Below are 16064 nucleotides of genomic sequence, written 5' to 3'. Positions count from 1 at the left end.
TCCTCTGCACCCCCTCTAGTGCAATCACATCCTTCCAATAATGTGGCGACCAGAACTGCACACAGTACTCCAGCTGTGGCCTCACCAAGGTTCTATGCAACTCCAATGTGACCTCCCTACTTTTGTATTCTATGCCTTGATTGATAGAGGCTAATGTCCCATATGCCTTTTTCACCACCCCACTAACATGCCCCTCCGCCTTCAGAAATCTATGGACACACACGCCAAGGTTCCATTGTTCCTCAGAACTTCCTAGTGCCATGCCGTTCATTGAATACTTCCTTGTCAAATTACTCCTTCCAAAGTGTACCACCTCAAACTTTTCAGGATTAAATTCCATCTGCCATTTATCTGCCCATTTGACCATCCTGTCTATATCTTCCTGTAGCCCAAGACACTCAACCTCACTGTTAACCGCAAACTTACTAATCCTACCCCCCACATAGTCATCTATGTCATTTATATAAATGACAAATAATAATGGAACAAGCACAGATACCTGTGGTACGCCACTGGACACTGGCTTCCAGTCACTAAATCAGTATTTCCCAGTCTACCTTGGCCAGATTCTGTCTTATTTTACTAAAATCCACTCTCCCCCAATCCAAAACATTTGTTTGCAACTTGTCGATTTCTTTGCCCTTAAAACTTAAAAAACTGTACCATGTTGTGGTCACTATCGCTAAAATGCTCGCCCACCACCACCTCAGCCACCTGTCTGGCTTCATTCCCCAGAATTAGGTCCAGCAATGCACCTAAGGACTGACAAGCCCCCTGGTCCTGATGGCCTGTATCCCAGGGTCTTAAAAGAAATGGCTGCAGAGATAGTGGATGCATTGGTTGTAATCTTCCAAAATTCTGTAATATCTGGGAAGGTTCCAGCGGATTGGATAATCAGAAATGTAGCATCTCTATTCAGGAAAGCAGGGAGTCAGAAATCAGGAAACTATAGGTCATTTAACCTAACACCTGTCATTGGGAAAATGCTAGAATCAATTATTAATGAAGTAGTAGCAAAATATTAGAAAATTATAATACCATCAGGCAAAGTCAGCATGGTTTTGTGAAAGGGAAATAGAGTTTGACTAATTTATTAGTGTTATTTGAAGATGTAGCCAGCAGGTTGGATAAAGGAGAACCAGTAGATGTAATGTATTTGGAGTTCCAAAAGGCATTTGATGAGGTGTCATATAGAAGGAAACTACACAAGATAAGAATTTGTGATATAGATATTATGTTAGCACTGATAGAGAATTGGCTAACTAGAACAGGAAACAGATTTTGAGAGAAATGGGTCATTTTCAGGATTGCAAACTGTAGTTAGTGGAGTGTGACAGGAATCAGTGCTGGGCCTCAACTATTTATAATCCATATTAATCATTTGGATGAAGGGACTGAGTGTATTATTATCAAGTTTGCTGCTGATACAGAGATAGATTGGCAAGCAAGTTGTGAGGAGGATACAAAGAGTCTACAAAGGGATATAAAACTAAAACAGAATTACCTGGAAAAACTCAGCAGGTCTGGCAGCGTCAGCGGAGAAGAAAAGAGTTGACGTTTCGAGTCCTCATGACCCTTCAATAGAACTGAGTGAATATTAGGAGAGGGGTGAAATATAAACTGGTTTAAGGTGGGGGGTGGGGTGGGGGGAGAGAAGTTGGGGGGTGGGGTGGTGTGGTTGTAGGGACAAGCAAGTAGTGATAGGAGCAGATAATCAAAAGATGTCACAGACAATGGAACAAAGAGGTGTTGAAGGTGGTGATATTATCTAAACAAATGTGCTAATTAAGCATGGATGGCAGGGCACTCAAGGTACAGCTCCAGTGGGTGGAAAGACTAGCAGGGCATACAAGATTTAAAAATAATGGAAATAGGTGGGATAAGAAAAATCTATATAAATTATTGGAAAAAACAAAAGGAAGGGGGAAGAAATGGAAAGGGGGTGGGGATGGAGGAGGGAGTTCAAGATCTAAAGTTATTGAATTCAATATTCAGTCCAGAAGGCTGTAAAGTGCCTAGATAGATAGGTTAAGTGAGTGGGAAAAAATTGGTAGATGGAGTGTAACATGGGAAAACGTGAGATTGTCCACTTTGGTGGGAAAGAATAGAAAAGCAGAATATTATTTAAATGGAGACAGACTTCAGAATGCTGCAGTACAGAGGAATTCTGGATGCCCTTGTACATGAATCACAAAGTTAGCATGCAGGTACTGCAAGCTATTAGGAAGGCAAATTGAATGTTGGCTTTTATTGCACATGAGATGGAGTATAAAAGTAGGGAAGACTTGCTACAACTGTACAGGGCATTGGTGAAACTGCATCTGAAATGATGTATGCAGTGTTTGTCTCCTTACTTAAGAAAAGATATGCTTGTGTTGGAAGCAGTTCAGAGAAGGTTCATTCAGCTGATTCCTTTTTGAAAGTGTTTGTCTTATGAGGAGAGGTTGAACATTTTGGACCTTGGCTGATTGGAGTTTAGAAAAATGATAGTTGATCTTATTGAAACATACAAGATCTTGCGGGGGCTTGATAGGGTAGGTGCTGAGGGGATTTTTCACCTTGTAGGGAAATCTAATCAGGGGGTTTCAAAATGAGGAGTCTCCCATTTAAGATGGAGATGAGGAGGAATTTCTTTTCTGAGGTCATGAATGTTTGGAATTCTCTTCCCCAGTGAGCAATGGAGGCCGGGTTATTGCATATATATTCAGAACTGAGTTAGAGAGATTCTTGATCTACAAGGGAGTCGAGGGTTATGGAGGGCAGGCAGGAAAGTGGAGTTAAGGCCACAATCAGATCAGTCATAATCTTAGTGCAGGGGGGAGCAGGTTCGAGGGGCTGAATACCTCCTCCTGTACCTATTTCTTATGAGGAGGAATAAAAAACTTTGGTGCGCTGTCCTTCTGGCAGACCACTCCTCTTTATAAACATTGCTCTTCCTTTGTACGGTGTTAATGTAATTCTTTCTTCTTTCTCCACTCATGATTTGGTTAAGGCAACTTGGATTAAATCAGTGATTTTGTACCTCACTAAGAATGCTATTGGATTCTTTGCTGAATGGCCTTGTAATTGTAAATAGTTTGATCAATATTCATCATGGAGGAGATATTGCACTGGAGTTAACAGTCAGGAGTCAGTCTTTACCAACTCTCTTCTTATCTCTTTGTGTTATTGCTTTGTGCTAAATCAAGGCACGAGGGCCCATTGTGCAAGCATCAGCAGCTTGCGAAGAGGAAGGGAGGATCCGATAAATCAGATCCAATAAATTAAATTGTTAAGTAAAGGGTTAAAAAGCCAGTGATTTAGGGAGAGGAAAGAGAGGTTGAGGGATGTTTCCAGGCTGGAACTCTTTTCATCAATGAGTAATGTGGGTCAGCACACAGAATCTTGATTTCAGCACATTGATGGTGAAAGGTACAAAGCTCACTCAGGAAGGACGAGAGAGAAATGTTGAGATGGGCACTGACTAAAGTATTTTCAAAATGGAGACAAGGTTTGTGAGGGAGAGGCAGGACACTAGATGTAAAGAAGTGAAAAACTGGAGTTTTTTGCTCACACCTTGTGTCATGGGCTCTGGGTATTTTAAAATGAAATTTGCTTTCCTTTCATACATAATGAGGTGAATATTGGGCTCACATAGAGTTATACAGCACAGAAACAGGCCCTTCGGCCCATCGTGTCCGTGCCGGCCATCAAACACATATATTCTAATCCCATTTTGCAGCACTTGGCCCGTAGCCCTGTAAGCTATGGTGTTTCAAGTGCTCACCTAAATATTTCTAAAATGTTGTGAGCGTTCCTGCCTCTACCGCCCCCTCAGGCAGTGTGTTCCAGATTCCAACCACCCTCTGGGTGAAAAAAGTTTTCCTCAATTCCCCTCTAAACCTCCTGACCCTTACCTTAAAGCTATGCCCCCTGGTTATTGACACCTTTGCTAAGGGGAAAAGTTTCTTCCTATCTACCCTATCTGTGCCCCTCATAATTTTGTATACCTCTATTAGGTCCCCCCTCAGCTTTCTCTGCTCCAAGTAAAACAACCCTGGCCTATCCAGTCTCTCTTTATAGCTGAAACGCTCCAGCCCAGGCAACACCCTGGTAAATCTTCTCTGTACCCTTTCCAGTGCAATCACATCCTTGCTGTAGTGTGGTGACCAGAACTGAACACAGTACTCCAGCTGTGGCCTAACTAGTGTTTATACAGCTCCAACATAACCTCCCTGCTCTTATGTTCTATGCCTCGCCTAATAAAGGCAAGTATCCCATATGCCTTCTTAAACCCTAGAGGAGGTGAAATAATGGATGTTTCAAACCTCCTCAAGCAGTAACATGCTGTGTCCATGTTGACAGACCCTTTCAAAGTGAGTCTCTCTGTTTCACTGACCTGTGCTGTTGTAATGTGTTTCTAGAAGAACTTTAATTTTCTCCATTGTTTGGTGAGGAGAGTTGCTGAGGTCCGATTGATGTTGGTTGCTGTGTTCCGTTCCTTAACTCTGCCCGTTTGTAGGGTGGGAGGTTATAGCGGAGGATGAAACAAAGGAAGTAGAAAACCAGGGCTCCCTGCCAAACCTTGACAGCTCATCTCCCGGATCATCTGGACACAAGCAAGGCCACACTTCAGCAGGTACATTACTGAATGGAGAACTTGGTGAATGAGTGGGGAAGGGGCGAATGAATTTTTGGCGGGGAGCAAAAAGGGTGGCTGGGCGAATAGGAGTGCAGGGCTGGGCGAATAGGAGTGCAGGGCTGGGCGAATAGGAGTGCAGGGCTGGGCGAATAGGAGTGCAGGGCTGGGCGAAGTGGGGGGTGCAGGGCTGGGCGAAGTGGGGGGTGCAGGGCTGGGCGAAGTGGGGGGTGCAGGGCTGGGCGAAGTGGGGGGTGCAGGGCTGGGCGTAGAGGGCAGGGAGGAGGGACAGCAGCAGTGTGATGGGTCAGAGCAGCAGAGTAGGTTTGATTTGTGACAGGCCAGTAGGTGACTGAGACAGTGGCCTGACCTCTGGTGAATCTGCTCTAGCTCTGCTTGATGTGTTTTACAGTGGAGAGAGATGAGCTACGGGAGATCTTCAATGACATCAGCAGTAGCAGCGAGGAGGATGAGGATGAAGGCGATCGCCACGACGATGAGAATCTGAACATCATGGACTCGGAAGATGACCTGGCCAGGCGATTGCAGCAGAAGCTCGATGAGTCTGATGGACAGATGCAACCAAAGCAGGAATCAAACCAAATGGGTATAGTGCTCTGTACAATGCCACAGAATGGGGCACATTGCCGGGCCAGTATCTCACACACACACCTTTTCTTCCTTCCTGTGGACAGTGGCTTTTCTCTGGTGGTTTTGTACCTGCAGTGTATGATCTCAGACTGTGCATGTTTGCAGGGTATTCAACCCTGGACAGCATCACAATCATTTGTAGCAGTCACTGAGTCGCCATCTGCAGCAAGTAACAATCCAAGGAGAATAACACCCCTTCCCTCCTGCTCCAACGGCCCCCTCGCCAACCCCCACTCCCAGAACCTGCTAGTCTGTGGAGCTCAGTGCTGCACAGAGCAGGGTCTGGATAAGGTTAAGCCTCAGGTCAGCTCCAGCTGAGAGTGAAATGTCAGTGGTGTTGTACAGCATGCCACAGGGTTGCTGTGCTCCAGATTAATCTAGCCTATTAGTTGTGTTTGTTGTGTGTTTATTGTGCCTTGGTGTCTGCCACCATGTTACACCCGCTGTTTTTTACCAGATGTGAGCCAATGGAGATTTGTTTTGTGGGAATGATTGTATGGGGTAATAAAGTGGTGGGGGCAGTTGGAATTCAGAGTTGAGGAACTTGGATTTGGGTTAGTGTGAATACTCTTATTTTCTGGTAGTGGTGGAGTTCCAATACGAGATTGAGAAACTGAGAGAGACCTTGCGGCTGACCCAGGAGAAGAGGAAACGACAGGAGGACCTGATTATGAAGGTGGAAAACTTGGCATTGAAGGTGAGCATGGGATACAGGGCACACCCACCCCGCCAATCGAAAAAAATCCCCTCCCCTTCACACCCCGCCCCGCTTGTTCAATCTTGCCCCCACCACCCTCGCCTGCTGTCTCCCCCCCAGCACCTCCTCGCCCACTCGCCCTCCACTCCGCCCGCACCCCCGCCCTCCCCTCCTGCCCACACCCCCGCCCTCCCCTCCGCTCCCGCCCGCCCCTCGCCCGCCCCTCGCCCGCTCGCTCTCCCCTCCCCCGCTCGTCCTCCCCTCCCGCCCACCCGCTCCTCGCCCGCTCGCCCTCCCCTCGCCCGCTCGCCCTCCCCTCCCGCCCGCCCCTCGCCCGCTCGCCCTCCCCTTCCGCCCGCCCGCCCACCCCTCGCCTGCTCGCCCTCCCCTTCCGCCCACCCGCCCACCCCTCGTCTGCTCGCCCTCCCCTCCCGCCCGCCCCTCGCCCGCTCGCCCTCCCCTTCCGCCCGCCCCTCGCCCGCTCACCCTCCCCTCCCGCCCGCCCCTCGCCCTCCCCTCCCGCCCGACACTCACCCGCTCGCACTCCCCTCCCGCCCGCCCCTCGCCCGCTCGCCCTCCACTCCCACCCGCCCCTCGCCCGCTCGCCCTCCACTCCCACCCACCCCTCGCCCGCTCGCCCTCCACTCCCACTCGCCCGCTCGCCCTCCCCTCGCCCGATCGCCCTCCCCTCCCGCCCGCCCCTCGCCCGCTCGCCCTCCCCTCCCGCCCGCCTCTCGCCCGCTCGCCCTCCCCTCCCGCCCACCCCTCGCCCGCTCGCCCTCCCCTCCCGCCCGCCTCTCGCCCGCTCGCCCTCCCCTCCCGCCCTCCCCTCGCCCGCTCGCCCTCCACTCCCACTCACCCACTCGCCCTCCCCTCCCGCTTGCCCTCGCCCGCTCGCCCTCACCTCCCGCCCGCTCACCCTCGCCTCCCGCCCTCTCGCCCTCGCCCGCCCACCCCTCGCCCTCCCGCCCCTTGCCCTCCCCTCCCACCCGCCCCTTGCCCTCCCCTCCCGCCCGCCCCTCGCCCTCCCCTCCTGCCCGCCCCTCGCCCGCTCGCCCTCCTCTCCTGCCCGCCCCTTGCCCGCTCGCCCCTCGCCCTCCCCTCCCGCCCGCTCACCCTCCCCTCTCGCCTGCCCATCGCCCGCTCGCCCTCCCCTCCCGCCCACCCCTCGCCTGCGCTCTCTCCCCCCATTTCCCTTGCCTCCTCTCTCCTCCCCCATCTACCTCTCCTCCTCTCTCTCCCCCCACCACCCCTCACCTGCTCTTTCTCCACCTCATTCCCTCTCGCCTGCTGTCTCCCCCACACTCCCCCTCGCCTGCTCTCTCCCCCCATCTCCCTCTCTTCCCCCCCAACTCCCTCTCCTCGTCTCTCTCCCCCATCTCCCTCCTCTCTTCCCTCCCCACCCGCCTATTGACGACACCCGCCCCATTGTTCCCTGCACACAGCCTTTCTTCCTGCTCCACTCCCCTTCTGTCCCCAGGACCCCAGCACCCCTCTCTGGGCCCCCAACCCCATCTGGGCTCTAACCCCCTCCACCTCTTTCTCTCTATCCCCCCTGCACTCTGTGTTTCTTCATACCTTTTCCTCACCCTGTCACTCACTCTTTGCCCACCCAAGTTGAATCACCACAAGTGCCCAAAATCCTTTACATCATATGATGTGTATCTGCGAGTTCAGTGCATCGCTTGAATGTTTAGTCCATTTGTTTCTCTTCTAGAATCGCCTGCAGGCTGTGGTTGATGAGATCAAGCAACAGGAGGAGAAGGAGAAACTGCAGGTGAGATTTCATCTCTTTCTCTCACTCTTTCTCTCAGTCAATCTCATACTCTCGCTTGACATGCTCACGTATACCGCGATGCGTGCACACACACACAGCTGCTCGCACTCATCCTGTCACTTCTGGGGCTTGCTCACAGAGATCAGAGTCAGGGTCAGCGTTTACATAAATCAGCTGTTGAATTTGGCCACAGACCTCTTGCCCCACCCCATCCTCCAGCTCTGGGCCACCTCTGCTGTCACGCTCTCAGGTGGAAGAAGGGATGCAGAGAAATTCACTCACATCACTAATACAGATTACTTAGTCGTTATCACATTGCTGTTTGTGTGATCTTGCTGTGCACTAACTGGCTGCCACATTCACTACATTACAAAAGGGACAGTTCTTCAGAAAGTGTTTCATTGACTGCAAAGTGCTTTGGGATGCCCGGAACTGATGAAAGACATTTTTTAAAGTCTGTCTGTGTTTAGGGCGATTATGTGACACATCTGTCAGGAAGATCCCAGTTTGGATCAGCTGACCAGTGCAGTGAGAGGAATATCCAACTGGTCCGAGTGCCCCCCACCCCCCTGTCCGACTAGAAACAGTGAAATGCTGTTCATTTTTTTTATTTGTTTGTGGGATGTGGGTGTCACTGGCTAGGCCAGCATTTATTGCCCATCCCTAATTGCCCTTGTTCAGAGGGCATTTTTAAGAGTCACCACATTCCTGTGGGTCTGGAGTCACATGTAGGCCAGAGCAGGCGAGGACAGTAGATTTCCTTCCCTAAAGGACATTAGTGAACTAGATGGGTCTGGTTCACTGATGTCCTTCAGGACAATTGATAAAGATTTCATGGTCATCATTAGACTTTTAATTCCAGATATTTATTGTAGTTGGATTCAAACTCAGAGGGGACCCTGGGTCTCTGAATTGCTAGTTACTAGTCCAGCGACTCTCTGCACTGTGGGTGGCATAGGAATGCGTGCGGCCCCTGTTCTGTGTCCCAGCTCACGTGCCCAACCCCACCGATGTACACACCCCCTCCCCTTCCCTGCTTGTCTCAATGCACCCTCCTCACAAGCGCACACTCCCCCCTCCCCTTGCCTCCCCACTCTCAATCGACCCTCCCCACTGGTGCACACTCCCCCCCCCTTTCCCACCCTGCACAATTGCACAATTTGTGCAAAGGTTGAGGAAGGTGTTTAATTCTTTTTCCTTTGTCCACACATTCTCCACACTTGTGACCATTCCCTGAGTATTAAGTATACCCATTCCCAAAGGAATAACGTCGCAAGTTTCATACAAACAAGGAGCAGAAGTAGGCTATTCAGCCCTCAAGCCTGCTCCACCATTTAATAAGATTTTGGCTGATCTGATAGTAATTTCAAATCTGCATCTCACCTACCCCCAATAATCTAATCTATCACCCCTTTGCTTACCCAGAATCTATCCATCTCTGCCTCAAAAATATTCAAAGACTCTCCTTCCACCACCTTTTCAGGAAGAGAGTTCCAAACACTCACGACCCTGAGTGAGAAAATTTCACTTCATCTCTGTTTTGAATGGGTGGCTCCTTATTTTTAAACAGTGATCCCTAGTTCTAGATTCTCCCACAAGAGGAAACATACTCACCACATCCATCCTGTCAAGATCCCTCAGGATTTTATATGTTTCAATCAAGTTACCTCTTATTCTTCTAAACTTACTTACCTATCTTTAGTATTAGGTGCTTGTGATAAAGGGACGGCAATAATCAGGGATAACTTTAACCTACATATAAACTGGAAAAATCAGATTGGCGATAGTAGCCTGGGTGAAAAGTCGATAGAATGCTTTCGAGATAGTTTCAGCACGTTCTGGAACCAACCAGAGAGCAGGTTATATTAGACTTGTTATTGTGTAATGCGACAGGATTAATTAATAACCTCACGGTAAAGACACCCCTAGGTAGCAATGACCACAATGATTGAAATTTACATCAAGTCTGAAAGGGAAAGTGGGTCTAAGGGCAACTATGTTTGCATGAAAGCTGAGCTAGCTAAAGTTAACTGGGATATTAGGCTAGGGGATAGATCAATAGAGAAGCAGTGACAGACATTTAAGGGATAGATCAATTGAGAAGCAGTGGCAGACATTTAAGGGGATTTTTCAGCATACTCAGAATAAGTATATTCCTGCTATAAAGGAAAATTCTAAAGGGAGGACCCACCATCCGTAGTGAACTAAGGAAAGCGTCAGAATTGAGAAAAATGCACATATCTGCGCAAGGATGAGTGGCAGGTCAGATGACTAGTCAGAATATAAAGAACGGTAGATAATGACTAAAAGGTTAAGCAGGAGAGAGAAATTAGAGGAAGCTGGCTAGAAATCTAAAAATAGATAACAAGAGTTTCTACAAATATTTAATAAAGGAAAAGAGTAAGTTAAGTGAGTGTTGGCCCTCTAGTGAATGAGAATGGGGAGATAATAGATACTAAGGAAATGGCAGATGAAATGAAAATATCTTACTTCTGTCTTCACTATAGAAGATACAAAAAACATTCCAGTAATAGCTGTAAATCAGGAGCTGGAAGGGAGAGGGGAACTTGGTGAAATTACAATCACTAGGGAAACAATATTGAGCAATCTGATGGAGCTGCCGGCTGACAAGTCTCCGGGTCCAGATGGACTTCATCCTAGGGTCTTAAAAGAGGTGGCTAATGAGGTAGTAGATGCATTGGTGTTAATTTTCCAAAATTCTGTAGTTTCTGGAAAGGTTCTCCAGACTGTAAAGTAGCAAACATAATCCCTCTATTCAAAAAAGGAGGGGGGCAGAAAACAGGAAGCTATAGGCCAGTTAGCTTGCCATCTCTCATGGGGAAGATGTTGACCATTAAAGAGGTTATAGATGGGCACTTAGAAAAACACAAGGTAATCGGGAAGAGTCGGCATGGTTTTGTGAAAGGAGAAATCATATTTAACCAACTTATTGGAGCCCTTTGAAGGAGTGACATGCGCTGTGGATAAAGGGGAGCCTGTAGACGTGCTGTACTTGGATTTCCAGAAGGTATTTGATAAGACGGTACATCAAAGGTTATTGCGGAAAATAAAAGCTCATGGTGTAGCGGGTAACATATTAGCATGGATAGAGAATTGGCTGGCTGGCAGAAACCAGACAGTATGCATAAATGTAAAAACAAAAAAACTGCGGATGCTGGAAATCCAAAACAAAAACAGAATTACCTGGAAAAACTCAGCAGGTCTGGCAGCATCGGCGGAGAAGAAAAGAGTTGACGTTTCGAGTCCTCATGACCTTTCGACAGAACTGACAGTTCTGTCGAAGGGTCATGAGGACTCGAAACGTCAACTCTTTTCTTCTCCGCCGATGCTGCCAGACCTGCTGAGTATGCATAAATGGGTCTTTGTCTGTTTGGCAGGATGTGACGAGTGGAGTCCAGCAGGAATCTGTGCTGGGGCCTCAAATTTTTACATCAATGACTTGGATGAGGGAAGTGAAGGCATGGTAGCTAAATTTGCAGATGACACATAGATAGCCAGGAAAGTATGTTATGAAGAGGCCATAAAGAGTTTGCAGACGGATATAGATAAGTTGAGTCAGTGGGCAAAACCCTGGCAGATGGAGTAGAATGTGGGGAAATGTGAAGCTGTTCACTTTGGTAGGAAGAATGGACCTAGGTGTTCTAGTGCAAGAGTCAAAAAAAATGAGTATGCAGGTCCAGCAAGTAAATAAGAAGGTTAATGGGATACCTTACAGATAATGTCCCAGATCACCATCCCTGGGTATGTCCTGTCCCGCTGGCAGGACAGGCCCAATAGAGTGGTATACAGTTGGGAGGGAGTTGCCTGAGAGTCCTCAACATCGACTCCACACCCCAGGAAGTCTCATGGCATCAGGTCAAACACGGGCAAGGAAACTTCCTGTTGATTACCACGTACCGCCCTCCCTCAGCTGATGAATCAGTGGCTCCTCCATGTTGAATGCCACTTGAAGGAAGCACTGAGGGTGGCAAGGCTGCAGAATGTACCATCACCAAGAGTGGCTCAGTAGCAGCACTATTGACTGAGCTGGCCAAGTCCTAAATGACATAGCTGCTAGACTGGGTCTGTGGCAGGTGGTGAGGGAACCAACAAGAGGGAAAATAATACTTGACCTCATCCTCACCAGCCAGCCTGCCACAGGTGCATCTGTCCATGACAGTCATTGTGGAGACAAAGTCCCACCTTCACATTGAGGATACCCTCCATCGTGTTGTGTGGCACTACCACTGTGGTAAATGGGTTAGATTTCAAACAAATCAGGCAACTCAAGACTGGGCATTCATGAGGCATTGTGGGCCATCAGCAGCAGCAGAATTGTATTCAAACACAATCTGTAGCCTCATGGCCTGGCATATCCCCCACTCTACCATTACCATCAAGCCAGGGGATCAACCCTGGTTCAATGAAGAGTGCAGGAGGGCATGCCAGGAGCAGCACCAGACATCGCTAAAAATGAGGTGTCAACTTGGTGAAGCTATAACACAGGGCTCTTTGCATGTCAAACAGCATAAGCAGCAAGTGATAGTCAGGGCTAAGCGATCCCACAACCAACTGATCAGATCTAAACTCTGCACTCCTGCCACATCCAGTCGTGAATGGTAGTGGGCAATTAAACAAATCACTGGAGGAGGAGGCTCCACAAATATCCCCATCCTCAATGATGGAAGAGCCCAGCACATCAGTGCAAAAGATAAGGCTGAAGCATTTGCTACAATCTTCAGCCAAAACTGCTGAGTGGATGATCCATCTCGGCCTCCTCCAGAGGTCCCCAGCATCACAGATGCCAGTCTTTAGCTAATTCAGTTCGCTCCATGTGATATCAAGAAATGGCTGAAGGCACTGTATCCACAAAGGCTATGGGCCCTGACAATATTCCGGCAATAGTACTGAAGACTCGTGTTCCAGAACTTGCCATACCCTTAGCCAAGCTGTTCCAGTACAGCTACTAAACTGGCATCTACCCGGCTGTGTGGAAAATTAACCAGGTATGTCCTGTTAACAAAAAGGACAAATCCAACCCCGTCAATTACCGTCCCATCAGTCTACTCTCGATCATCAGCAAAGTAATGGAAGGGGTCATCAACAGTGATATCAAGCGGCACTAGCTTAGCAATAACCTGCTCACTGACACCCAGTTTGGGTTCCGCCAGGGCCACTCAGCTCCTGACCTCATTACAGCCTTGGCTCAAACATGGACAAAAGAGCGAACTCCCGAGGTGAGGTGTGAGAGTGACTGCCCTTGACATCAAGACAGCATTTAACAGAGTGTGGCATTAAGGAGCCTTAGCAAAACTGAAACCAATGGGAATCGGGGCAAACTCACCACTAGTTGGAGTCATATCTAGCACAAAGGAAGATGGTTGTGGTTGTTGAAGGCCAGCCATCTCAACTCCAGGACACCACCGCAGGAGTTCCTCAGGGTAGTATCCTCGGCCCAGTCATTTTCAGCTGTTTCATCAATGACTTTCCTTCCATCATACGGTTGGAAGTGGGGATGTTTGCTGATGATTGCACAATGTTCAGCACCATTCACAACTCCCCAAATACTGAAGCAGTCCATGTCCAAATGCATCAAGACCTGGACAATATCCAGGCTTGAACTGACAAGTGGCAAGTAACATTCACGCCACACAAGTGTCAGGCAATGACCATCTCCAGCAAGAGAGAATCCAACCATCACTCCTTGATGTTCAATGGCATTACCATCACTGAATCCCCCACTATCAATCTCCTTGGGGGTTACCATTGACCAGGAACTGAACTGGACCAGCCATATAAATACTGTGGCTACAAGAGCAGGTCAAGAAGCTGGGAATTGTGCGACGAGTAACTCACCTCCTGACTCCCCAAAGCCTTTCCACCATCTACAAGGCACAAGTCAAGAGTGTGATAGAATACTCCCCACTTGCCTGGATGAGTGCAGCTCCCACAACACTCAAAAAGTTTGACACCATCCAGGACGAAGCAGTCCTCTTGGTTGGCACCACATCCACAAACCTTCACTCCCTCCACCACTATCGTACAGTAGCAGCAGTGTATACTATCTACAAGATGCACTGCAGGAATTCACCAAGGCTCATTCGACAGCACCTTCCAAACCCACGACAACTACCATCTAGAAGAACAAGGGCAGCAGACACATGGGAACACCACCACCTGGAAGTTCCCATTTAGGTCACTCACCATCCTGACTCTGAAATACATCGCCGTTGCTTCACTGTTACTGGGTCAATATCCTGGAACTCCCTAACAGCACTGTGGGTGTACCTACACCACATGGACTGCAGCAGTTCAAGAAGGCAGCTCACCACCACTTTCTCAAGGGCAATTAGGGATGGGCAATAAATGCTGGCCCAGCCAGTGAAGCCCACATCCCATGAATAATTTTTTTAAAAATTGAGAGGAATTGAACATAAAAGTAAGGATGTTATACTACAGTGGGGATTGATGAGACTGCCGAATACTGTGCAGTTTTGGCCTCCTTATTTAAGGACGGATGTAAATGTGTTGGAGGTGGTTCAGAATAGGTTTACTAGATTGATACCTGGAATGAGCTGTTTCGACTGGAGTTTAGAAGAGTGAGGTGTGACTTGATTGAAGTATATAAGGTCCTGAACAAGGTGGATGTGGAAAGGATATTTCCTCTCGTGGGTGAGTCCAGAATTAGGAGCCACTGTTTTAAAATTAGGGCTTGCCCTTATAGGACAGACATGAAGAGAATTATTTTCTCTGAAGGTTATGAGACTTTGGAACTCTGCCTCAGAAGGTAGTGGAGGCGGGGTCATTGAATAATTTTAAGGCAATGATAGATTCTTGTTAGGCAAGGGAATCAAAGGTTATTAGGGGTAGATGGGAATATAGAACTTGATACGCAAGCAGATCAGCCATGATCTTATTGAATGGTGGAACAGCCTCAATTTGGCAACCATTCCATCCATCCCTTCACACAAGTCACTTATATAAATTGTAAACAGTTGAAGTCCTGGCACTGATCCCTGTGGTACACCACTCGTTACACCTTGCCAACCTGAAAAAGACCCATCTACGCCCACTCTCTGCCTCCTCTTAGCCAGCTAATCTTCTACCCATGCCAATATGTTACCCCCTATACCATGAGCTTTTATTTTCTGCAATACCCTTTGATGTGGCACCTTATCAAATGCCTTCTGGAGGGTAACAATAGGCTTGTTTTGGCTGTCACAGTCGCTGCATTGCAACAGGGGACCCACTGGAGTGAGGTCACATGTTGGCTGTCATCATTGTTAAGACAGCTCCTGTCAGTTTTATTTTGTTTAACTCGCTTGTCTCACTTACAACGAAGCATACTTGATATCCATCAAAACGAGGAACGTAATAACACACTGTCCCTTCTTTTTCCAGTTGGCTTCTTTACAGGCAAAGCTCGACAACATGCTGAATAAATGAACGACTGTTGACAGAATCTTTTAACAGGGACAGACCCACAGTGCGTGGCGTGCTAACAACCTGTTTAACCTGACACCATCAGCAACCAGCATCAACATTGCAATATGTATGTGATTTGTACATAAACTCAATAAACCTCAATAAATGTGTTCTTAGAGAATATTACCAGTAATATTTGCACATTATTCTTGGGAGGTGTGGCAAGGTTGGCATTGCCCTTTCTGAATTTTCCTTGAGAAAATGGTGAACCTCCTGAAACCACTGCGATCCATGCGGGAATGTGGTCATGAATTCCCGGTTTTTGACGCAGTGATGATGAAAGAACGGCAACGTATGACCAAGTTGGGCTGACAGGTGAATCTCAACACAGTTACCCCTCTCGACCTCTCCATTGTCTGAAATTATCTGACTGCTTATACAATAGCCAGCACAGGATGAGCAGAAATTTCTTCCAATTAAATATTGGGAAGACAGAAGCCATTGCCTTTGTCTTTGGTGCCCGCTCCAAACTTCACTTCTGAGGAGCCAACTTGGTCGCTGAGGCTGAACCAGACTGTTTGCAACTTTGGTGTCATACTTGACCCCAAGGTGAGCTTCCAACCACATTTCCACATCATCACTAAAATGGCTGTGACATCATCCGACTCTCAATCACAGAATCTAACAGTGCAGAAGAGGCCCTTCAACCCATCGAGTCTGCACTGACACGTGAGAAACACCTGACCTACCTACCTAACTCCATTTACCAGCACTTGGCTCATAGCCTTGAATGTTATGACGTGCCAAGTGCTCATCCAGGTACTTTTTAAAGGATGTGAGGCAACCCGCCTCCACCACCTTCCCAGGCAGTGCATTCCAGACCGTCACCACCCTCT

The 16064-nt window shown here is 48.2% G+C and overlaps 1 protein-coding gene across 1 annotated transcript in view; it reads left to right on the top strand.

The window, feature by feature from the left end:
* taf7 (TAF7 RNA polymerase II, TATA box binding protein (TBP)-associated factor) overlaps positions 1 to 15344 on the top strand; it is a 29609-nt gene extending 14265 nt beyond the window's left edge. The window contains exons 9-13 of the mRNA XM_041196309.1: positions 4502 to 4618; positions 5031 to 5225; positions 5854 to 5966; positions 7684 to 7743; positions 15145 to 15344. Coding sequence (XP_041052243.1) covers positions 4502 to 4618; positions 5031 to 5225; positions 5854 to 5966; positions 7684 to 7743; positions 15145 to 15189 — 530 coding nt within the window. The 3' untranslated portion in view covers positions 15190 to 15344. The remainder of the gene's footprint in view (positions 1 to 4501; positions 4619 to 5030; positions 5226 to 5853; positions 5967 to 7683; positions 7744 to 15144) is intronic.
* Positions 15345 to 16064: the final 720 nt, after the last annotated feature.

The sequence above is a fragment of the Carcharodon carcharias genome, chromosome 9, assembly GCF_017639515.1.
Source record: "Carcharodon carcharias isolate sCarCar2 chromosome 9, sCarCar2.pri, whole genome shotgun sequence".
NCBI classification, from domain to species: domain Eukaryota; kingdom Metazoa; phylum Chordata; class Chondrichthyes; order Lamniformes; family Lamnidae; genus Carcharodon; species Carcharodon carcharias.
Note: the sequence above shows the minus strand (reverse complement) of the source record. Positions and strands in the feature narration are given on the sequence as shown.